General features: G+C 40.1%; 1 protein-coding gene across 1 annotated transcript; it reads left to right on the plus strand.

Moving 5' to 3' along the window:
* Nucleotides 1-329: 329 nt before the first annotated feature.
* Nucleotides 330-22,167, plus strand: LOC138955486 (mitochondrial glycine transporter B-like). The gene is made up of 10 exons (XM_070327082.1): nucleotides 330-769; nucleotides 2,263-2,375; nucleotides 6,625-6,706; nucleotides 7,231-7,301; nucleotides 7,571-7,676; nucleotides 9,575-9,644; nucleotides 13,545-13,643; nucleotides 16,107-16,273; nucleotides 18,828-18,920; nucleotides 19,497-22,167. The coding sequence occupies exons 1-10, from the start codon at nucleotides 644-646 to the stop codon at nucleotides 19,521-19,523; spliced, it is 954 nt and encodes a 317-aa protein (XP_070183183.1). The 5' UTR covers nucleotides 330-643; the 3' UTR covers nucleotides 19,524-22,167.
* Nucleotides 22,168-24,942: the final 2,775 nt, after the last annotated feature.

A 24,942-nucleotide genomic window follows, 5' to 3' on the forward strand; every position in this document is an offset into this window, starting at 1 on the left:
AGCTTAGTGCCGTTCAGTGGGTTTGGTGGGTGATGCAAGCACCGCACTGGCATCGCTGACCGCGTGGCGCACAGTTAAATTTAGTAACGGGCATCCCGGGACACACCTTTTTTCTGCAATTCTGATTGGTTGTTGTGAAAAAAACCTGGGGATCCCTAATCATGACCTTGTCCTGGTCAGCACAATTCAAGGTTTGCTTGTTGGCAATTTGGATGTGTACTGTGTTCATTTTACAGCTTCGTACTTCTCTGAAATAGGTCTATGTACCTTAGTTCCAGTTTGTTACGTATGCGGGAGTGTATATGGGCCAACTGGTTCTAACTGGTTCTCTCTGAAAACACGCTTGGTGGTCATGTGACGTGCAGGCAGAGTTATGGTGGAGGCCGAGTGTAGCTCATGGCTCAGATTGCCGCGAAACGTTTCAACTGATCTTCTTTGGTTTTTCGCAGGCTGTGGGAAAATACAGCAAGTGGTTGAGAAGAGGATCCTGCATCGAACGACATCATTCTTCGTTCGTGCCTTTCCTCCAACATCTGTGAAAATGGGTGTGAAGGGCTAAGTGGCAGCTTCGAATATCGAGCTGTCATTGAAAACACGCTGCCTGCCCTAGTAGTCAACAAACCCAAGGCCAAGTTAGTAGTACATGTTTTACATGCTGGCTGATCGGAAAACGGTGATGCAAATGAAGGAATTACCTTCAACGCCTTCCTCTGATTCTGACCTGAAACTTCGAAAAGATCTGAAAAAAAGGATGGAGGCTGCTCTTTCGGTAAGTTGAGTGCGAGTGTGGTGTGCCAGGTCACTGACTTGTAGTTTGCATTTGTATAGATGTGTTATTGAAGTGATTGCTAAAGATAAAAAGTAAGACAAGGTCTTGAGCGCTTCTTCCTGAGTGTTAAATTTGTCTGACACTCACAATATCTTCTTCTTGTCGTTCGCTGTTAGATCGTCACACAATATGAACAGTGAGGAAATTGACGGTAATTACTATATAGTTAGGCCTGAATTATGTGAGTGTGAGATCGAATGTAGGAATGAATTAAATCAAATAAATGTCAATATTTAACTAATTTAGTAATTAACCATATTTTTGTGTACATATTTCAGCACAATAATACATGGGGATGTGGGATCGCATTTAAAGGCACACTCAGCTTCACGTAAACCATCAGTTCAGTCTGGTCACAGACACTGTCAGGCTTTTACACACAGTACAAACACCCTTTGGTGTAAACATTCATCGCTTGAGAACATCCTAGGTGCCCTCCGTAAAAAGCATTTTTCAAAGAATTATTTTTGCGTGGCCAGTACAATTCGGAGGTTTGAAAGTTTTAAAAAAGGGAGCCCGGAAGCAGGTCACGCCATTCAGGCAGCATACGCCGATTTCATTCACTGATTCAGTTATTGTGTGTTGTTATTATGGTGAACTGTAGTGATGCACAGATAAATATGGCATTATTTTATTAAGGCATTATTTCTTTACGCCCTAAATTTTTTTTTTCGCCATAAAGATGCAAGCAAGGCCTTATTTTAAAAAGGTCTTATTTTTGTAAGTTCTTATTTTTCGGATTTTTCACCCTTTGTGCCAAAGATAGTTCTTAGAACAGCTAGGCTAAATCAAACTTCGTTTCATATACTGTTTAGTATTGGTAATATATACTGTACCAATAGTGGCGGGCTCAAATGACCTGGTGGACAAGGCGTCAGTTGGCCTCCTATGCGCAAGGTTGAGTGTTCGAATCCCGACCGCACTTGGTGGGTTAAGGGTGGAGATTTTCTTATCTCCCAGGTCAAGTTATGTGCAGGTCTGCTAGTGCCTTATTAATTATAGTGCCTTCATGTGTACACGCAAGCACGGGAAAGAACCTGTAATCCATGCTAGAGTTCAGATGGTTAATAAAAAACGAAAATACCAAGCATGCATCCCCAGAAATTGCCTAAATGGCGGATTAAAATTGGTCATACGCATAGAAACCCACTTGTGCAAAAATAGTGTATGTGGGAATTTCAGCCCATGAACGCAGAAGAAGTAAGAATGAGAAGTTTGGTCTTTGATGACAGTTTCTCACATTCTGCAGCCGTATGGACTTCTGATTTGTGTGTTGCAGTTGCACATACACCATTTATATGTTATATTGATTTAATGCTGTTGTGTTTACAAATTACATGGGTTATCTCACTTTCAGCTTGCATACATTTAACTTCTGAAGCAGTAATTTTGGGTCGTATGTTATGCTCTTCAATAAAGTATTTGTTTTTCAGTCACCAGTAGCAAAGTCATTCATGGCAGGAGCATTGAGTGGGTCCATCTCCACACTGCTGCTCCAGCCCCTTGACCTGGTCAAAACTCGACTTCAAATGTCAGTCAATATTGGGTGAGTGTTCTCCGTTACCTCTAAAATGGCACAACTCCTGTCCTTATACTAGCTCCCAGGATATTGAAGTTTTATTGATTTAACTTTGGGACTAAAAACAATGGACACAGTATTGTGTTGAATTTATTAGTATTACATCAAAGTACATGTAATGAAATTTCACTTTAAATTCTTTTTTAACCTCCTAACAGTTTTTGTCAATTCAAATTTGATATAATGGAACATGAAATGGAAGACAAATGGACTTTGCAATACATTTAGTTAGTATTGTTCCCCTTTGCCTACAGTATGATTGCTAACTTAAATTATACAATCTGCTTTACCAGATTTCAGGTTCTTAACTTTTGACCTGATGGTCCTGCCATGCATATTTGTAGATAGATGTTTGGCTGAAATTTAAATAGGGTAGATATAAAGATAGATTTACAGCAGTAAGTACAGTGTTGTTTTGTATTTCAGCATAGCCCTGATTACCCTTCATTGTTATTCCAATCCCAGCCACTGGCTGCAATAAAGTTAGAAAGAATACATATGTATGTACACTTAAAGTCACAGTGCGCCTCCCGTAAACCATCACAGATACTGTCAGGCTTTTACACACAGTACAAACACCCTTCCATTTGAACGCTCACCGAACGGGAACATCCTAGGTGCCCTACGTAAAGAGCGAGCAATTTTCAAAGAATTAATTTTGCGGATTGTGTCAGAGACAATCGGACCGTGGTGCGTTTTGGCGCAAGACTTAACTTTTAAAATCTAAATAATATAATTGACAACTTGTTACACAAACATTATTAAATCATGAAAGAATTATTTTTTCTTCCAAGACAAGATCAGTACAATTCGAAGTTTTAAAAGTTAGAAAAAAGAAACGCCCGGAAGCAGGGTCACGCAAGGTCGTGGTTCTTGTAGCAGACGACGGTTTATGTCTATCGCCAGTTCCTCTGATCAGTCAAAAGCCATCGCGAGAGTTCTTGTGAACCACAGCCATTTGTTTCGTGCATAGTCAGAGGTACATAATAACGTGCTATTGCAGATAAGCTCACAGCGAGTCGCATTCAAATTACTAACTGATGACTGCATTGTGAAAAGGGGAAACTGTATCACACGGGTTCACAATTGCTCTGGGGTAAGATAAACCACGCAAAAATAAATTCTTTGAAAATTGCTCGCTCTTTACGGAGGGCACCTAGGATGTTCTCAAGCAGTGAGTGTTTAAATGAAAGGGTGTTTGTACTGTGTGTAAAAGCCTGACAGTATCTGTGATGGTTTACGGGAGGCTTACTGTGCCAGGCATGGGAATTGTCCGCCGAAAGGCAAATTTCCGCCGAATTGTTTTTTTTGTTCCGCCAAAAAAAGCAGAAGTTTCCGCCGAAAAAAAATGAGGGGGGCAAAAATGGTTCTAAATACTGAATTAAATGGCAAACTTGGAGCTAAGATGACACCAAATTGCACCATTTGGGTTCTTTGGAGAGAAAACATTTCCGGGGGGGCATGCCCCTGGACCCCCCTAGTAAGGCTAGGTGCTTCGCGCCGTCAACTTTGTTATTACTTAAAAATTTTCATCCTTTTTTACAATTTTTAATTCCCATGCCTGTGTGCCTTTAAGGTAAGGAAACCCCATGGATTTCGCGCAACATTGCGGTTTTTTGTGTTCGCGCTACACACCAGAATACAAACTGATTTGCACAAAACTTGCACGGTACATACTTGAATTATTAAAGGCACAGTAAGCCTCCCGTAAACCATCACAGAGCTCCCCGAGCGTCTACATACAGTACAAGCATACTTCCATTTGAACGCTCACCGAACGGGAACATCCTGGCTGCTTTCTGTCGAGCGTGAGAAATTTTCAAAGAATTTATTTTCGTGGACTTGGGCTGCTACAACAATGGCGCCTCGTTTTGGTGCTGGACGGCTGTTATGATACCGGAAATCACGCCCGGACAGTAAGCCTCCCGTAAACCATCACAGATACTGTCAGGCTTTTACACACAGTACAAACACGCTTCCATTTGAACACTCACCGAACGGGAACATCCTAGATGCCCTACGTAAAGAGCGAGCAATTTTCAAACAAATTTTTTTCGGATTGTCTCCATCTCAATCGGACCCATCCTGAACTCAGGTCAAAAATGAGTTACTTCCCTTCAACTGGCGATAGCCGTGGAGCGATGATTATCAGAATGATTCGGACCGTGGTGCGTTTTGGCGCTAGACCTAACTTTTAAAATCTAAATAATAAATTCTCAGCTTGTTACACAAACATTCTTAAATCATAAAAGAATTCTTTTTTCATCAAGACAAGATCAGTACAATTCGAAGTTATTGAAAGTTTGAAAAGCCCGAAAGCAGGGTCACGCAAGGTCGTGATTTTCATAGCAGACGACGGTTTATAGGCAGTCAAAAGCCATCGCTAGAGTTCTTATGAATCACATTCGTTTTTTTCGTGAAAAGTCAGAGGTACATAACGTGCTATTGCAGATAAGCTCACAGCGAGCCCCATTCAAATTACAAACTGACGACTGCATTGTGAAAAAGGGAAACTGGATCACACGGGTTCACGATGGCTCAGGGGTAAGATAAACCACGCAAAAATAAATTCTTTGAAAATTGCTCGCTCTTAACGTAGGGCACCTAGGATGTTCCCGTTTGGTGAGCGTTCAAATGGAAGGGTGTTTGTACTGTGTGTAAAAGCCTGACAGTATCTGTGATGGTTTACGGGAGGCTTACTGTGCCTTTAAGGAACGCAGGGTGCACATTTTCTTTATGATATCTGCAGAAACAATTTCATAACATCAGATTTTTAGGACCAAGTGTTGTGGCGTCAACGTTAATGGTCGGAGTAGCGTTACACACATGTGATCAAAACTATTCTTCCGATTGTCACCACATTTGGCTGAAGTGTTAAAAAATGACTCCTCTGCGTTTTGTTCCTCCAGCTTTCTGACAAATGCACAAAAAGGTTGTTTTTGACCAGCCCAAACAAGTACCAAATAGAAAAACCGTAACAAAAATGACAACTTTCTTCAGAATTCTTATTCAGAGGAACAAAATGTAAAACAATACATGAACAAACATCGTGCCAAATTTTATGACAATCGGTTGAATAGTTTTGAAAATATCCATGTAACCGCAACGCATGCTACGAAAAACGTGATTCTGAGAAAATCGCGCTTGAAGTTGAACGTAAGTTATCGGTGGTGTATTTTCAGTGATTGATAGCATATCGTCATCGCACAACACTGTGACTTGTCTGAGATCCTTATCACCTCGTCATCAGCTTGCTCAAAACTAGCAACAGGAACTGTTTGTGTTACTTTGTTATTTTCTTCTTGTGATTTGTCCAACTTTTCGTATTCGATTGGGAGGTGGCGGCATGTAGATTCCCGATGTTGTCTGTGTTGTGTCTTCCGAGAGCAAACATAGCAATCCGTAAACTTGACGCTGCGAACACTTTTTAGACCTACTCATACGGAACTACTGTAATCGTAGCACAACAAGTTTTCAGATCTAAAACTGTACAAGATATGCACATGGAATATTTAGATTCAGCCCGCAAATGTACTATGTAAGACACGCTCTGTTTTGCAAGTGGGGCTTCATACCCTTTCACACATCAGCCAGTCAAAAACAAGGTTACCCACTTACGGGCGACAGCAGACGAACACAAGCAGCGTATGTAGATCTACAATTTCATACTTGAATCATCTTCCAGAGTGGTTTTAAACGAAAGTTATGGCGATTTGAAAATAATGAATATATAATGAGGCCAGAAATGATCCCAAAGCAATCGGTACAACAACAACAAAAAGTTTTAAAAAAGTGCCTTTTTTGCCAACAATTCACATTTTGGTTATGCTCAACTGAAAGAAGTGTGTCATAGTATCATAGTGTCAAAACCCCCCCAAAAAAACTATCAACAATTTTTGGTTAATTTCCATGGGGTTTCCTTACCTTATTAATTCATCTATCTAGCCACCTGTAAATGCATGTCATGATTTAAACTGATCAAGCTACGTTTTTATACTCTGGCAGTTGATCCAACTTGATGTAAACTGTGCGCAGGTGCTCATTATTCAAAGATGTCCTCTCGCCAGAGAGGCCTGATGTTTCATGGGCGGCTGTATGCTTTGGTAGATTCTCATTAGCTTTGGTGTGGAAAGTTTGATTGTTTGAAGTGGGTAACATCATCAACATATATATTTATATATATATATATATTATGTATGTTTTTTTTAATGTTCAGGTCCAACATGGGCATGATGAATGTGGCCATCAGTGTTGTCCGACAGGACACGTTTTTTGGACTCTGGCATGGAGTCTGGCCGGTAATTGAGAGTTATATTTTTGTTAATTGTGTAAACAGTTACCTTTAGCTGTTAATGTTAGCTGTGTGACATTCTCAACCTCAGTAACAAATGGCTCTGAAGTGCAATATTCTCAGAAAACTACACTTAATCACAATCACATGTTCCCTATGTTGTTTGAAAGTTTGTCTCTTTTGTTTCAACTGGCTGCATCCTTAAGACCCTGTTTATGTGCTGGGCCCACCTTGCATTTACGTTTTTCTTTAGGTCAGATGTCTCGTTATGGAATGTTGAGTTTCATTGTCTGCAAAACATTGAACTGCGTCGTGTATTGACACAATATTTGTTGGAAAAAATGAACGTTGAAACTTCTCTCCGTGGTATGGACTCCTTTTGTTTTTGCTTGATGCTGTTTTAACATTTGCAGAATTTGCTACAACTATCAATGCTTTTTCTTACAGATCTTTTCTATTATTATGAGGCTTTCCTAATTTGCACATGGGAATTGTTTCTATGAGTGTGTGTTTTTTAAATATTGATTGCAGTCTCTAACCAGATGTGCCCCCGGAGTTGGAATTTACTTTGCCACTCTTCATTATCTGAGGTCAAATTTTGGGTAAGTAGTATGACTAGTAGTGGGAGAGCATTTTTCTTTTACCTTTGAAAAGAAATATTAAAAAGGTGTTGAACTTGAAAGATAATTTGTCATCTCTGTGTATGAATGGTATCGTAAAAGCAAAATGTACTTGAATATATTAAACTACTGAACTGTTGGTATTTGAAATCATTCAGTAGTAGTCACTAGTTGAGTGTTCTGCTTGAGTTTTAAATCTCGGCTGTTCCTGTTCTGTGTTCAGTAAGCTGTATGCCATCCTATGATTGCAGGAGTTCAAATCCCAGAGCCCTGGAGTCACTGTGCATGGGAATGACTGCTCGTTGTATCGCAGGCTTCCTCATCTTGCCAGTCACTGTCATCAAAACTCGTTACGAGGTGAGCAACTGCACAAATTGCCACGCTGTTATGCAAAGCTAATAATTGCTATGCCAAAACAAATATTAGGGTTTTTCTTGGGGGGGGGGGGGGGGGTCCTTAATTTTAGTGACTAGTCCAGTATATCTTGGCCATATTTCCAAGTCACAGTTGGGTCGAGTTTGGGTCAAAAAGTATACAATTGTCGCTTGCTTCAAGTTTTTTTTTTCAATCTAGAGCATTTTGTATCTGATTCATATCATTTGCTTTTCTTGTTGTTGGAAAGCTGCCAAATTTGTTTGAGCTTACATCTTGATCTTGATATATTACGCCAACAGGTCCCAAACTTGGGAATATTCGTTGGCGGGAAATTGGGGAGAGCACTTGGTGTTTTAATCAGCGGTTGGCAGTTTTCCTCTGAATTCGTTGACCGTTGACGACTGGATCGTGTTGTCATCAAGGTTGTTCCAGTCAATAACTGTTCTTGTGAAAAAAGAGTACCTGTACACTGGTGTTTTAGTACACTCCACAGTAAAGCACTGGCTGTTGTTTCTTGTAATATTTCTGACTGTGGCTGATGATGTAAAGTCTTTGTTCACTCGTTGTTTCACTTGTCTTTTTGGCTCACGTAAGTGTAGCCTATGCGATGCTAACTTTTGTCTGTCTGTGCGTGCGTATGTATGTATGTCTGTGGTAGAAACTTTAACATTTGACTGAACACCGAAATACTAATTTTACCTGGTTATTATTCAAGCAACAGCTTCAAAGTATTGAAGCAATGATCAACATTTCGTTGGCACGTATGTAGTTAAAGTGTGTATCCAAAGAAAACGGGTGGTGGGGGGTTTTGGGGGGGTAAAAACAGCTGACTGGTTTGTGTCGTGTGTGGTATGTAGTCAGGGGTCAAGGTTAGGTCAGATCGCGTGAAGGATTGTGGTATAGAATTAGATACAGTTATCACCGAGCTGCAGTTCGCCGATTAGGAGAAGACGATTTCACATTCGGTTTCGTAGCTCCAGAAAAATAGATAAAGAAGATGCCAAAGGAGATTTCTTACATGTTAATCTGCACAGCGTGTTTCCAGTGTCTGCGCGAGGAAGCGCTGTCGAAAGCGCAGTGTCGATCTGGCAGTCGTGTCGCCGTAAGTAGGCTACAGACAGACAGATCTAGATCTAGTGTCTGTCTCGCACTCTTGCACCGTGTCACCTATGCTTACTGTGTGTGTGTATGTGTGACGGAGTGATTGAGTTTGTGTTACTGTTTGTCGATTTCTTACGTGAGCCTTGAAGGCTTCACCTCTTGTTGATTTTTGTTGCTGGAGAAATTTCTCAGGGGGTACTGCGGGGACCAGCCCTCTGACCACTTTGAACAGAAATGTGAGTCTCTGTTGTTTCAGGCGTTCCTGGAGTGGGGGAAGCTGTAGTCTGCTGAGCATCTCTGAGACACATCCTGGGTTTCGGTCCCTGTAGTTTTGGGTAATAAATCTGGCTGCTCGTCTCTGTACATTTTCCAGGCTGTCTATATCGCCTTGTTTGTACGGATCCCAGACGAGACAGCTGTACTCCAGGGTTGAGCGGATGAGGGACACATAGGCAGTACGTCTACAGCTTTGGGGGCAGGAACGGAGGTTTCTTCTAAGTAGGCCGAGGGTGGAATTGGCCTTTTTGACGATTTTGTTAATGTGTGTGGTCCAGCTGAGGTCATCAGTAAAGGTGATGCCTAAGTAGGGGTTGCTATTGACTTTCTCAAGAATGTGGTTGTCCAGGTTGTAGAAGAAGCTGGACTTGTTTCTGATGCTAAGGATATAGCATTTCTTTGCGTTAAAGCGCATGCCCCAGGTGTTCATGTTCATTTTTTCAATTTTCCTTTCCTTTATTTGTTCCGTCTATTACTTATCAGTGCTGACAACTTGTGTGCAGAGTGGAACATTCCATTACCGTGGAATGGCAAATGCATTAGCATTGACATACAAGAATGAAGGATTGAGAGGTAAGTTCAGAATAGCCCTTCAAGATTTACTACGTCTGACATTGTGCATGTTTTGGTTTCATTTGATTTAAAGCAAAGCAATCCTATTTCCTGTAACTGTTAGTGAACAAAGATCATAAAATGTGACATGTCATTGAAGGGTAAAAAGTGTGCACTTAGCTCATTTGATATTGATACTTGCTTGGTTTTGAGATTGAAATTCATTGTTAGCATTGGCATAATTTTGGTATGCTTTGGCTTGGAATACAGTGGACACACTTGAGGCTTTACTGGCAGATTGAAAATACCTGATGACATATAAGGATACTAGATGAATACCCGGCTTCGCCGGGAAGAAGTAGAGCCGAATACCCGGCTTTGCCGGGTGAGTGGCGCACCGTACGCGATTGACGCCACACGAAGGAAGGGAGATAAACGCGCAAAACACTGGAGAAGATAAGGAAGAGTTACTGGGAATGGATGTACAGAAAAACCATAAAAACCAAAATTGGTTGTTCAGAGCACGTGTTGAAAATTTTCATCGACCAGATTGTGTCCGGGGTGTACCTGAATATGCCCACCAAATGTGAAGCAGATCCATCGAGAACTTTGGCCGTGCATCGCGAAGTGACAGACAGACACACACAAGCCGTATATAGATATAGATATGGGTCGTTTTCAAAAAATGTCGCCAAATGGGTCCAACTTTTTTCAAAAATTTTAGGTCTGGAATGTGCATTCATTTATTAGTTAAAAACTGAAGTAAGCCACCTTAATGACGAGTATTAAGAACAATATCTTCAAAATGGTAGAGCTACTGTTGACGCGTTTCACAAAAAATGTCGTATGCATGGAAGTTACATGATGTCTGCAATTAGCGTATATTCTGCGTATTACTTGACACTGTCTTCATTTATGTGGCTGCATGCTGCCCCTGAATGTAGTTGAATGTAAAATGTCTAATAAGCATATCTTTTCTTTAAAATGTCACCCAATCTTTTCCCTGCCTAGCTCGTTAGGGGGATATTGCGCGCCCTTGAACTTGTCTCTCGAGGAACGTGGGACGCATTCTTACGATACAACAACAAAATCGCTTTCTCCGGGATGAACGGAGAAGAAACATTCTGAAAAGAAAATTAAAAGCCCGCAGATAAACTACAGAGACAGGCAAATAATTGTCTACTGCTGCCAAAGACGCTTTTATATTTGAAGCAATAACAACGTCACGAAGCTATTCTGAGTTTCGTGGTGAGCGGGAACGCTCATTCACTGATCCTGTCATAACAATAGTCAGATTCAGAAAACAAAACCAATATGACTTACAGTCAATGAACTATTTTATTCAGCTGCTAGTTGCGATTGATGTTTTCGCAGCAATGTTAGGTGCTGACCAGAGAAATCAGCTTAAAATCTCGACGAAAACGAGCACTTGCGACAGAGCAAAGTATGTTCTCTTTCATAATAAGCTTAGAGGATAAGCTTATATTTAACCGTCGCGCAGACAATAAAATAGATCTAAAACTGATCAGATTTGTTAAAAAGTACCCACTGTGTAACCCAATTCAGTCTGGAAAATCCAAAGATGTGTCACTGAAATATGCAGTTTAAGACATGACCTATACACAAGTACGTGTTCAGTGCGCACAGTGGAAACTGGCCCCAGAATCGTAACAGCAAGGACCGTAACAGCAAGGACATTTTGGGTGTTTTTTGTGTCGCAATTTCCAAAGCGACGTCGCTTTGAAATAAACTTGTGTGATTCTTGATCTGGATCAAAATCTCTACAAACTGTGAGATTTTCAGAGTTTGAATCGAACTCTTTCAATTTGAAAGTACCGTAACAGCAAGGACAACATTTTGAGGGACATCTCACCTTAGTTGAAAGGCAGCAATATTTTGATGTTTTTCATGTCGTCTGCAACTGTATATCTGTAGTTAATCAATTGATGAAAGAATTGTCTTTCTTTAGATCTAATTAGATCTGAGTTTGGCGATCCACATTTTTTAGTGTTATCAATTTTCTTCAGTCGTAACAGCAAGGACATTTTTTGTGGGACAAAAGTTTTTTTCGTATTATGCACCCCTAAGACCAAGTTTTAATGAAAATTTTAACTTTAGCAAAAAGAAACCAATAAAGACTATAATGTGACCAAATTTCATGATTATCCGATACTGAAAAACAGAAAAAATTGATCTGAAAGACTGGTTGGCGACCGTGAGACACTCGTTTTTCGGCACCCTTGCGTCAGATAACTCACGCTCTACAAACCATATTAACATAAAATTGTATTTTTGATACAGGAAGTTAATGACCCTTGGACAACGAACAAAATGATACAAAATGTTGTCTAGTTTGTTTTAAGATGGGACGACTGTGCAGAGCCAAAGTCCGGGGACAGCTTTCGCGACATTTTTTTAAAACGACCCTTATCAAAGACATGAGTTCAACACTTATTTGTCTTCTGTGGAATAACTAACTGATGAGTTCTGTGTTAGGATTTGCTCTATACAGTAAACAAAATTGTCATCATTTTCACGAGTTTTCATTCACAAACACCTGGGAAATAAATCTCATGTTCCCCATGCAATAAATCGAGGTGGTGAATGGGTTTGAGCTTTCAGGTGAAACGTGGATTGTCAAAGTAAAAGCCAATCAGGCTGATTGTTTGATGTATGAAACCATCGCGGCTTTGGTTTTGTGTTTCCGAGGACAACGATTGTAAGCATTCACTCTCAAAGACCCAATCAATGTTGATAATTACCACGGTGACTCATGGTCAATTTGCAACTTATCTCTGTAATCGCAAAATCCACAACGAAAAGTCATAAACACTTAAAAAGAAAAGAAATATGCTCAACACTTACTGAACTCACACGTATGATCGCAGCTCTGTACATTTTCAGCCTGGAAGAAAAGCGTCAACAAGCTACGTTTGACGTCACATACAAGGTTGACGTGTTATCTCGAGCTACTGTGACGATGCTTTGTGGCCCGGAGTTGGATTCTAAAAATTCGTCTCCCTGTGGGTTATTGTGCATTTTGTTGCACAACCAAAATGATGACAAAAACGATGTTTGGTGGCTTGTCGTCAGACCAGCATTTTGTTGTTGGTCCTCGGGGAGCATATCGCCTTTTGTCTCATATTTATCAACCGCGGCCTTCGGCCTTGGTCGATAAAGATGAAACAAAAGACGATATGGTCCCCTTGGACCAACAAAAAAGCTGGTCTGTCAACAAGCCACCAAGCATCTTATAATACCCCCTCCCCCCCCCCCCCCCCCCCATTTTAAGATGTCCAAATGACTGAAATGATCAGGTCATTAAAAAGGAGTCTTAAAATTGGGGTCAATTTGCAGGGTTAATGAGCAAACATTTGTTGGAATTGGGGTTGTCTTAACACTTTCTACCCCACCTATGTTGACCAATTTTTTTTTAGCCGAGACCAGCTGTGCTGCAGCAGGTCACTCATAATTGTAGTAACTGTGTATCAACACGCTGGAATGCAGGCGTTAGATGGACGTTACAGGAAGAGACTGAAGCTAACAGTCTGAGCGGATATATCCGTACCTGGTCAGATAGAGCCATATAAGTGGGTAAGATAATATCCGTACCTGGGAGACAATGAGTTAAAGGGGGTTTGACTGTGCAGGTTTGAGTGCAGAATTTATTCATGCATGACAGTAAAAATATTCAACTCGTAGACTTGATTTGGTGCTCACTTTCAATTGTCGCATATAGCTGGGAAATGGATGTTGGAGATATACAGTGTTTTAGTCTTTTACTGAGCGTAGTTTACTGGAGGGGAGGGATTTATTTTAACAAAATTTATATTTATATCATTGCATTAAGTTTCACATACTCAACCAATAGGATGTCAAAAATGTATAGGTATATAGTGAATGCTTTTTGTCTTATTGCAGGTTTATACAGTGGCCTAGCACCCACCTTGTTGCGTGACGTTCCTTTTTCTGGTATCTACCTCATGTTCTACACCTATCTCAAGACCTACAACCAGCCTTGTAAGATCTCCTTTGTTCTTAATTTCGTTTTACAGAGGGGGGACAAAAGTCATGCATAGTCGAGGTCGACAAACTACAAACTAAATTTTGGGGCGTAAAACTTAGTTTGGTCAGAACTAAACAACAGAGCGTCACAAAATTTTACATAGTTGTAGTACATACATTTCTTGTGTTTTGACAGTACATGGTATGACCATTTCGTCTTAGAAGTTTCTATCTGTCGTTTCTCATTTGTTTGCTGTGTACTTGATGGGTTAACCTGTATGAACATGACCAGGAAAAGTAAATAAGCTGACAATGAGTTGTTAACAACTTAGTGTACAGGTGAAATAAGCTTAATAATCTCAATCTAAGAGAAACTTAGGGAATATCAATAACTGTTCAAACAGCTTGAGTTGCGCGCAAGATTGAATAACAACCCTTGATGTAAAAAGTCTTATTCTTAAAAATGATCTCTTCCTGAAGCTTAAAAATATATAGTTGTGTTAAGTTTGGATCAAAAACAAGCTGAGAACTTTATAAAGATAAGGGCGCTTTCTTGCTAAACATTAGCGCTATTGTGCTATACTAGGCTTGTCACTTCCCTCAAGACATTGTATAGGCCATGCCGTTTTTGTTTTTTTCTAATTGCTAAGGCTTTAAAATCTTGAACTCTTTTTCTGTGTTTCTCTTTTATTTCTCTCTCTTTTTCTCGCTCTCTCTCTCCCACTCTATTATTTTTGTCACTTCGTTCCACTGCAAGAAGCTTGTGCTCAGTATGCTTGTGAGCACTTGCTGGCGCCTTAGTGTCTGTTAGTAGTTGGGGAATCACCTGGCCTAGGCAATTAGACTGACACAATGCCTAAAATGGACTGCACAGCCGACACTGATGGCAATAAAGGTTGATCACCCACTATCCAAAGGTTGCGAGCAGGACCTGCTTTGGTAGCATAGTGCCTAAAGGGTGTCAAGTTTGATGTGCGATGGGGTGTGAAGGTTGAGGCGTGCTGTACAAGTCCATGAGAAAAAACGTGCTTCACAAAGCAAAACCGGGATAGCAGACGACATTTTTACATTTAGTCAAGTTATGACTAAATGTTTTAACATCGAGGGGGGAATCGAGACGAGGGTCGTGGTGTATGTGTGTGTGTGTGCGTGCGTGCGTGTAGAGCGATTCAGACCAAACTACTGGACCGATCTTTATGAAATTTGACATGAGAGTTCCTGGGTATGATATCCTCAGACGTTTTTTTCATTTTTTTGATAAATGTCTTTGATGACGTCATATCCGGCTTTTCGTGAAAGTTGAGGCGGCACTGTCACGCCCTCATTTTTCAACCAAATTGGTTGAAATTTTGGTCAAGTAATCTTCGACGAAGCCCGGACTTCGGTATTGCATTTCAGCGTGGTGGCTTAAAAATTAATTAATGACTTTGGTCATTAAAAATCTGAAAATTGTAAAAAAAAATATTTTTTTATAAAACGATCCAAATTTACGTTCATCTTATTCTCCATCGTTTGCTGATTCCAAAAACATATAAATATGTTATATTTGGATTAACAACAAGCTCTGAAAATTAAATATATAACAATTATTATCAAAATTAAATTTTCGAAATCAATTTAAAAACACTTTCATCTTATTCCTTGTCGGTTCCTGATTCCAAAAACATATAGATATGATATGTTTGGATTAAAAACACGCTCAGAAAGTTAAAACGAAGAGAGGTACAGAAAAGCGTGCTATCGTTCTCAGCGCAACTACTACCCCGCTCTTCTTGTCAATTTCACTGCCTTTGCCGTGAGCGGTGGACTGACGATGCTACGAGTATACGGTCTTGCTGCGTTGCATTGCGTTCAGTTTCATTCTGTGAGTTCGACAGCTACTTGACTAAATGTTGTATTTTCGCCTTACGCGACTTGTTAAAATATTATCTTTAGAAAGGTGTGTCGATTTTTGAGCACTCTTTTGTGTACGCATGTGCACGATATAGATCCTGAGTTCAAAGCCTCCAGGCTTGGAAACATGAACACGTCCATGCGGACAAAGAAAAAAAATGGATATTGCCATACTGTATGGCAGTTCTCTATCCCAGGGAGAGAACAACGCGAATTTCCCTGAGAGTAACATCACAGGACAAATAGATAAGATAAGTTATCCTTATCCTTGCAGCAGCTGCTCACTGTGGGTTTGACCAAGGGCTTCATGGAACTAAGGGATATGTGATAAAAACAGGGTCTCAATCAAAGGTACCCATTTTGAGTGTATGCAAGGGTATTAAAGTAATTGACTGTTGTTATTTATCATGTTCTGCTTGTCAACAGGTAGGTGTTGCACAATGTTTTCAATGTATGACAGGGTGTATGTTTAACTCGTGTTTCATCATGTCCTTTCTGTTAACAGACAAAAGTCACAATGGAACACTGTAGTTTATGAGGATGTTGAACGTTTGATTGCATGTTTCATGTTCTTTTTGTTAACAGGTAGGTTTGGGGCTGGGCTGGAACCACTGGTAGACTTCTGCAATGGGTTGTTGGGGGGTGCCCTGGCTTCCTTTGTCACGCAGCCAGCTGATGTCATCAAAACCACCATGCAGCTCAACCCAGAGAAATATCGCCACTTCAGGACGGTCCTCCCCTACATATATCAGGTAAGTTGGTGTTTTTAAATGACTGGGTTATGCTGAATGCAGCATTGAATTTGGCTTGAGGGGAGGAGTTGGAAGGAGGCATCATTGTAGCTTTCATGCTTTCAGGTTCAGGTCAAGTTTGCCTGGGCAAGGGAGGGGTGGGGGTAACAGAATGCAAATAGCTGCAGTTTACCTATACGTGTCGCTTTGACGTATCCTGTATGTATAACATCATCACATAAAGCTTTTTTTACTTCACACATTTTCCAAGTTCAACATGTTGCACAATAGCCATTGCGACGTATAAATGGATTCCGGAGAGTGGTTGTGCTGAAGACAGATGTGTTTGATTCTAAATTTTCTCCGTTTGTACAATTTCAGCATTGTAAACTAACATGAAAAGGCGTAGGCTAAGCATTATTGTAATTCAATCAAGTTTGCGTTTTAATGAAACAGATCCTGTGATTGGTCAGAATGCCCCAACTCATTAAAAATTACCGGTGACTAATTGTCGATAGCCACTCGCTAAAAAATCCATTAACAACCTGCTGGCGAGGCGCATTGATACAGCCTCAACTAGTCTCGGTTAGCTTTGAGGGTCATTTTACAAGTAGGAAATATGAAGGCCAACGAAATACCGAGACCATAAGGTATGCGAAGTGATGACGTCGAATACGTGACGTAAGTTGATGCATGAATTCTTCCGGACTACGTCAGTCAATTCCAAAGATCGCTTTTGTGATGAAAAGAATTTGTTTTAGAGTTTGCTGTCCAGAAACCCGTCAAAAAAGAAGGGAAAATGTGTGTGAAAGAAAACAAAACAGGAGCAGAGTGATACGATAGGAATACAGAGACATATTTCTTGGGACTTGACCCTTGCAGGTAGGTGGACTGAAAGTAGTGTGTGAACAGAACAGAACCAATTCTGTCTGTTTACAACCGCATGAAAGCAGGAAAGAGATCGTCGTCAGATTGAATTACAATAACATTAACATGCTTCCATTTGAAACTTCGAGGTCTTCATCGTGGATTGACGCCCTCCCAAAGTCTAATTGAAGCCCTCCGTCGCTTCGCTCCGTCGGGCTTCAATTAGCTTTTGTCGGGCGTCAATCCCCGATGAAGACCTCGAAGTTTCAAATGGAAGCATGTTAATGTGTAAGTAATAAGTTATTTTTTTTCCTTTCTGTGGGATGGTAAGAAGGATAGAATAAAGAGAATAACAGCGTATCAGTCGTTCAAAGATGGGGGGCTCAAAATGGTGGATTTTAAAGGTTTTTTTTCAACTCTGAAGATTTCCTGGTTATAGCGAGTCCTTTTGTAGTGAAGGAAAAGTAACAAAACTTTTACAAGCTCTGTGTCCACTTGTGCATAATATTCACAAGAGAGGAGGTGAGTTTGGAAACATATTGATGCAAAGAGTTCAGAATCCTTTCTGGAGAGATGTTTTCAAACATAAGTATTTTGCGTGTAAATGTGTCCCCATCTCCTTGAGTGATTTTGCCTCAGAGTCAGAGCGGCTGTATTATAATGTACATATTTGCATAGATGAAAAGTTTATTAAACAGGAATTGGATGGAAAACAGCATTACTACAGTCGGTCACTTGATAGGAGCCGATGGCTTTTTTTTCATATAATGATTTTAAATTGAAACATCCAAATTTACATCTGAATGTTGTTTTTTTAGAGCGTTATATGCTCGGTTAAGGATTACCGTATTTGATGGACTACAAGCCGCGACTTTTTAAAAAAAAAATCGCATTGCGGCTTATAAAAAGATGCGGCTAAAACGTTACCTAAACTTGAATAGCATTCACCTAATGGAAGTCGCCGCGGATTTTCATTTCGCTCGATTAGTGATTACCGGTACTTTATTAGCTCTCTACTCAAGACTCGGCGCTTTTCTCTTTCTTTCGCGAATCTTCGTTTGTCAACAAGTCGTCGTGACAAGATAGCGTACAGAGAAACACCGGATGTATCAGGATCTCGCGCGCGCGAGATTTCGTTTTTTTGTGTCTCACGATAGTTGGAGGAGCGAGAGAAGCCATGTTGTGTTTTCGTCTGCTCGAAATGTGCGCACAAGTCGTAAATCATCCCAAAAAAGCTTATTCCGGGCGGGATTACATGTGTGTGTTGGTTACAAATTGTGTGTGGGATTTTTTCTTCAAACTTTTTCACTTTTCTTCTTTGTTTCACTTGTTTATTCTCGGAGCCGATTTCGCCAAATACCGTACTTTCGTTTGCCTGGTTGTTTTGATTGATTGACACGATCTGATTGTATTTTTTTCGACGGCGGCTAATATAGTGACGCGGCCTATACGTGGCTCGTCCCAATTTTTTTTTAAAGTCGGGGGTGCGGCTTATAAAACGGTGCGTCTTGTAATCCGTCAAATACGGTATCAGAAAAGATTAAAGCTGGATGCAGAATCTATTGTGGCCCATTTTACATACAGAGGGAAAAGATCTTTCTTTGTGCCTTATCCCATGGTTTTTTTTAATTTTTAATTTTTATTGGCTTACTTTTCATTACTTCTGCCTGTTTTGCTTTTTACTCAGCTGAAGTGTTTTGTTGGACAGGTGGGGGGCATACAAGGGTTCTGGCGAGGCATAGTCCCACGAACACTGCGCCGAACACTCATGACGGCCTTGGCGTGGACAGTTTTTGAAGAGGTTGGGTTTTATTATACTTGTTTGACACCTGTTTGATCTACTGTAGTACATATATACATGTATCATATTTTGTGGACTACATGTAAACCCCCCCACGCACACACACACACACTTCTTCCATAAAAATTAGGGATCAATGGATATTCTTGATATATAATATGACAAGCCTGCTCATTGATATGTAAAGGTTGCCTGCTCACGTTCTTTTAACTTTTATAAGCGTCATTACATCATACAGACAGAATTGTTCTCACAGGTATTCAGTGAATAGTGACTGCAGCAGGGAAACTTTTCATTGGCATAAAGGCAGATTTGATTTTCATTATCCCATGACCTGATACTTACTGTTTAAATAATTGTTCTTGCATTAAAGTTAGAACGTTTTCTTTTTCTTAAAAAAAAGAAAAAGTTTTCCCTTCTTCTTTTTAAACGAGCAGTACTTGCTAATGCAGAGGCTAGAAACCTCTATGGAGGCTAGTTCTCTGATTAGAAGTGTAAAGAACCTTTGCTTTGTGGTGTATGATACACACTTTTTAGGTCTTTTGTATTTAAAGATTTTTTTTATGTGGCTTTCAGATAATGAGACGCTGCAGTCTGAAGTAAAGATCATCAGGAGGCCCTCTTCAAGTCTGCATTTGACCATACCTAGTCCGAATGACCATCTCATCTGGTCGTCTCATTCACACACACACCTCTTGCTTTAGCAGCTTTTTATACCAGCCCTTCTAGTGTTTTGCATTAGACTTGACACTTCAGTGATGTGTAACATTACAAGCTTTGCTGCTTCGGTCATCCTTGTGTCTTTACACAAGTGTGGCATTACGTGGAATTTGTTTGTCATCAACTGCAATTGGAGTACTTAATAGTACAGCCGTACCATGTACAAGCAGATCATATGACATTTTAAAATGCAGTGTAAGAATAGCCACACATAATAAAATTCTCACCTTTTCCCCTGTTTTGCAGGGAACACATGTCTTCATCTTAGATCTGAGTAGAATGAATTAAACCTAGCATGATGAGTGCAGGCAATGTATGCAAGATGAATGGGATCAGTTCGAATTAAAACAAGGGCAGAGATCTTGCAGTGATATAAACCAAGAATGAGTGAGTTCAGTCTGAACAAACTGGCTACAGCAGACTGGTCCAGAGTTGCATTTGAAAGCTGCACATCTCTGGAAATGTGGCTGCAGAGACGTGTTGTGCGTGTATAGGAGAATTTTTCCGGTGGTGACATGGAAGAGAGGCGTCTGTGTTAAATATGTGTGGTGATGCTGATACTGTTGAGTAAAGACATACATTTTGGTGGCATCTTTGAGCATATTCTGCACTTTGGGTTATTTGTGTGTTGACTCCCACTTCCATGATAGTTTTGTTTTTTTATTTCTGAGCAACTACAAGCCATAAATGTCACAGATTTATTTGCATGTTTACTCAGATGTTTTGATTACCTGTTGCCAGTAAATACATATTGTTTGTCTGTCTCCGAGAGTTTTGGTTTATATTTTCTTGACTTTCAGAAAACAGTCTTAAATAGTTCCCTCCAGAATTTGGGAGAAGTGTTTAGTACCATTTTACAAAGTGGTAATTCTGGCTGCATAATTGTTCAATCTTTTCCATCATTAAGCATGGTTTTGCTTCATTCCCTTTTATTATAAACCTGATTTTTTTTAAACATGATGGCTGGCCAAAATTGTGCGCAAGTGCTATACACACAGCGTACAATCGACCAATGTTGTCAGTTGTAGGTTCCTTCAACCATCTTCCATCAGATCGCTCTATATGTTTGTGTTTAGCTTGGAATTTATTGGTGAAAAAGATGCGAGATTGTGACTGTTCAAAATCATTGCTACAGTTTTGTTGTCTTCTTTGTAGTTTTTGGCTCACGTAAGTGTAGCCTATGCGATGCTAACTTTTGTCTGTCTGTGCGTGCGTGCGTGCGTATGTATGTATGTCTGTGGTAGAAACTTTAACATTTGACTGAACACCGAAACACTAATTTTACCTGGTTATTATCCAAGCAACAGCTTCAAAATATTGAAGCAATGATCAACATTTCGTCGGCACATATGTAGTTAAAGTGTGTATCCAAAGAAAACGGGTGGTGGGGGGTTTTGGGGGGGTAAAAACAGGTGACTGGTTTGTGTCGTGTGTGGTATGTAGACCAGGTCAGGGGTCAAGGTTAGGTCAGATCGCGTGAAGGATTGTGGTATAGATACAGTTATCACCGAGCTGCAGTTCGCCGATTCGGAGAAGACGATTTCACATTGTTCGGTTTCGTAGCTCCAGAAAAATAGATAAAGAAGATACCAAAGGAGATTTCCTACAGGTTAATCTGCACAGCGTGTTTCCCAGTGTCTGCACGAGGAAGCGCGGTCGAAAGCGCAGAGTCGATCTGGCCATCTGGCAGTCGTGTCCCCGTAAGTAAAGTAGGCTACAGACAGACAGATCTAGATCTAGTGTCTCACACTCTTGCACCGTGTCACCTATGCTTACTGTGTGTGTGTATGTGTGACGGAGTGATTGAGTTTGTGTTAATGTTTGTCGATTTCTTACGTGAGCCTTGAAGGCTTCGCCTCTTGTCTTGTTAAGTGTTGCTCGTTTTGTGTTCTGTAAATGTATGTTGTGGTTTGTTCTAAACACATTCTCTCTTGATCTTGTTTAGGGTTTGCATTAATGAACTGTTCAGACATTTTACTATTCCCATGATGAGCAGGCTTGTCATGTTTTTCAGTGTTCATTATTTTCTGACATTGTCACATCTGGTGAATTTCATTCAGAGTGAAAAGTAAGATCAATATTGATCTTGTTTGTTTGCAAATTATGTGAAACTATGGATGATTTTAAGGATGTGTGAGTTCTCATTGAACTCTGCTGTCAACTTTGTTTTTTTTGTAAAAAAAAATATGTTAAGTAAACCATTTCCAAATAGATGCTTTCTCCTGTCCCATGTCTTTCCAGCTATTTTGCTTATATCAGGAGGTATCTGAACCATATTGGGTCTGCAGCTTCTACATTTATGGTTGTACATTTCTTATTCATTTGTACATAAAATTGAAAAGATTGAACTGCGTATGCATTTGTACATTAAATTTTAAGAGTATACAATGTAATGTGCAATCTGTGCAGTCATTTCACTTATCCCTGCCGGTGCAAGTTTATTTTTTTTCTCGGCTGAATCATGTGCTTCTATTAGTGGTACTGCTGCTCAGTTTTCAGAGCTATGCAATTACAGTTGAGAATATTATGGATTAGATTCTGTTATGTTGTTGGAGTCACTGCGTGCGGTGAGTGTGTGTGTGTGGGTGCAGCTGTACAACCATGTGCTTCTATGGTATAAAAAAAAGTACAGAATTATTTGTTTCATGGTACCCCTCATAATGGACGCAAAACCTCCCCTTTTCGACTGCTCATGCGATGGACACCTGTATCAGTAGAAATGACATAACACAAGATATACTCAAGATAGCAAAACAAAACAACCTGTTCTGCATAGATAGTTGATTTGGCTTTCTCCTCGTATGCAAAAGTTGCAAGTTGTGCCTATTCTGAATTTTGGTTGATCTTTAATCGTACCATACGTTTTAGTCAGGTCGATTTTGCAGTTACATGTACCCTTCTTTGGGCGGCGGTCACATGCCCCCTGTAATAGAAATCTTTATCCGAAACATGTACCATATAACCAAGTGGAGGGCTTTTCATGGCAGTGAAAGTTTGAATGATTTGACACAGGAATGAATGATTTAGTTGGGGTACAAAAATGGGTGCAATAATTGGTTTGCCAAGTTTAGATTACAGATACAGAAGATCAGCAAGATACACAGATGTTTGAGAATAATAAAACAAATTTTTATTTGAAACTTTAAAGCATTCCTTCGCTTTCTGCAATAAAATGAAACTGAAAGCCAAGAAAATTTGTCATGAAACTTGCGCTGTGCTAGTGCTCCAACTCACGAACCTAGTCAAGTGATCCTTATGATTACAAACCTGAATTCACTGTAAAACCATTTGGTGATCTTCACATTCAGGCAACCCAGTGTTGTGTTCAAGATCCCTTATTGGACATGATTTATCAACAGTTCATTGTCCTATTTACCAAGACAGACTTCTGTGTCTCACTTCTGGCCAGCAGCTTATGTAATTGATGGCCTCAGGGTTGGGAGAGGTGACATGACTCGTTTGTTACCGTTCTCACGAGATCATTTACCGGACAGGGTGTCCGTTCATGAGAGGGACTGCTGTAGCAGTAAAACTAGTGTGATACATAAGTAATTAAATTATCCACTTGACTATATTCACAACAGGGACTTATCACTCTTCCTTGCATGTTTTTATGCCTACGTATTTTCAAATACTCTGCAACACATGTAACCCAAATACAACATGTGCCCGTACAATACCGCTTCTTTTATGAAAACATTGCTTTAGCCATGTTGATTTTAATCGACCAATTTTCTTGTGTATGCTGCTAATAGCATAGCATTAGCAACCTGAAAAGTTCTCAAGTCTTGGTTAAGAGCAAACTTGGCAAAGTAGATAATGCAGACATGACTAGCATGTTGAGTCCATGTTCCTGTGTCTGTTAATGTTATAATACATGGGCTACCTGGTATTTGGGGGTCTTTGCCCCCTGGCATCCCGCAGTGGGGCACTGCGGTTATGAAATTAAAAGCCCCTCCTGTTTTTGGAACCGCAGGAGCTTTCTAGTTTGCTGTTAGGTAGATTTTTGGTTCCTCTTTCCTGTCATGCTCTCTTTTTCTTCATGAATTCTTTTCTTTTTTCTGCCTTCTTGCTCATTCACCTGTATTTTTTCCAAAAATCTCTTCTCTTGCCGCTTGTCTCGCGATTCATGTATAGTTTAATCTGTTAGTGTTCTGATGTAAGTCCAGCAGTAGATAGGTTAAGCCTATTTTAACATACTGGAAACTGGTAATCTTCCAGTAGGTATTAATTTAGTTTTACTAAAGCCTGCTGGGACACAAGTAATGGGTTAGTGCATTTGTAAACAGGAATCGCTTGACAAGTGGCCCCCTTCATCCCCCCCTTCCTCGTCCTGATATGGCTCTGCGTAGTCGGCTGGACGTTAAGCAACAAATAAACAAACAAACAAACAAACAAGCCCCCTGGCAGCATTTGGTAGTAAGAGTTCACTGTCCTGCTGACCCAGGTCAATTCCCATTCCCTTCCTTCCTGACAGGTGTGTTACAGTTTACACACCACCAGTAGTGCAGTACACCCAATGTCAATAGGCTACCGATAGATCTCAAAGATTTAACTGACCAGCCAGGAGAGTAACTTAATGAAAGTTGTAGCGGTGATACAACAGACAACCGGCCTGCGGTCAGCGATGAATAGGCTTCCCCAGGTGGTGTCTTGTTTTGCAATGTTCTTCACAGAAGTTGCCCTCACTGAGATTTGTGAGAAATCTGTTACGTGTGACTTGATGTTGTCCAACTTTACACATTTTTAACTGGAAGAACATTGGTCAAGTTAAACAATATCAAGTCACATTTTTTAAATTTTTGCATGGGTTTTATTTTGTCAAAAATTTGGAAAAACACAGAAAGACATAAAATCAGGCATTTTTAACTGGAAGAACATTGGTCATTACATTTAGTCAAGTTATGACTAAATGTTATAACATCGAGGGGGGAATCGAGACGAGGGTCGTGGTGTATGTGTGTGTGTGTGTGTGTGTGTGTGTGCGTGTGTGTAGAGCGATTCAGACCAAACTACTGGACCGATCTTTATACAATTTGACATGAAAGTTCCTGGGTATGATATCCCCATACGTTTTTTTCAATTTTTTGATAAATGTCTTTGATGACGTCATATCCGGCTTTTCGTGAAAGTTGAGGCGGCACTGTCACGCCCTCATTTTTCAACAAAATTGGTTGAAATTTTGGTCAAGTAATGTACGACGAAGCCCGGACTTCGGTATTGCATTTCAGCGTGGTGGCTTAAAAATTAATTAATGACTTTGGTCATTAAAAATCTGAAAATTGTAAAAAAATTATTTCTT

Source organism: Littorina saxatilis, linkage group LG2 (assembly GCF_037325665.1).
Source record: "Littorina saxatilis isolate snail1 linkage group LG2, US_GU_Lsax_2.0, whole genome shotgun sequence".
NCBI lineage: Eukaryota > Metazoa > Mollusca > Gastropoda > Littorinimorpha > Littorinidae > Littorina > Littorina saxatilis.

What these genes read in the sequence shown, in the direction of transcription:
- LOC138955486 (XM_070327082.1), top strand. Translation starts at nt 644, where the DNA reads ATGTTTTACATGCTGGCTGATCGGAAAACGGTGATGCAAATGAAGGAA. An exon ending in TCATCAAAACTCGTTACGAG is followed by an intron (nt 7,677 to 9,574) that starts GTGAGCAACTGC and finishes ACTTGTGTGCAG; the next exon opens with AGTGGAACATTCCATTACCG. An exon ending in CAAGACCTACAACCAGCCTT is followed by an intron (nt 13,644 to 16,106) that starts GTAAGATCTCCT and finishes TTTTGTTAACAG; the next exon opens with GTAGGTTTGGGGCTGGGCTG.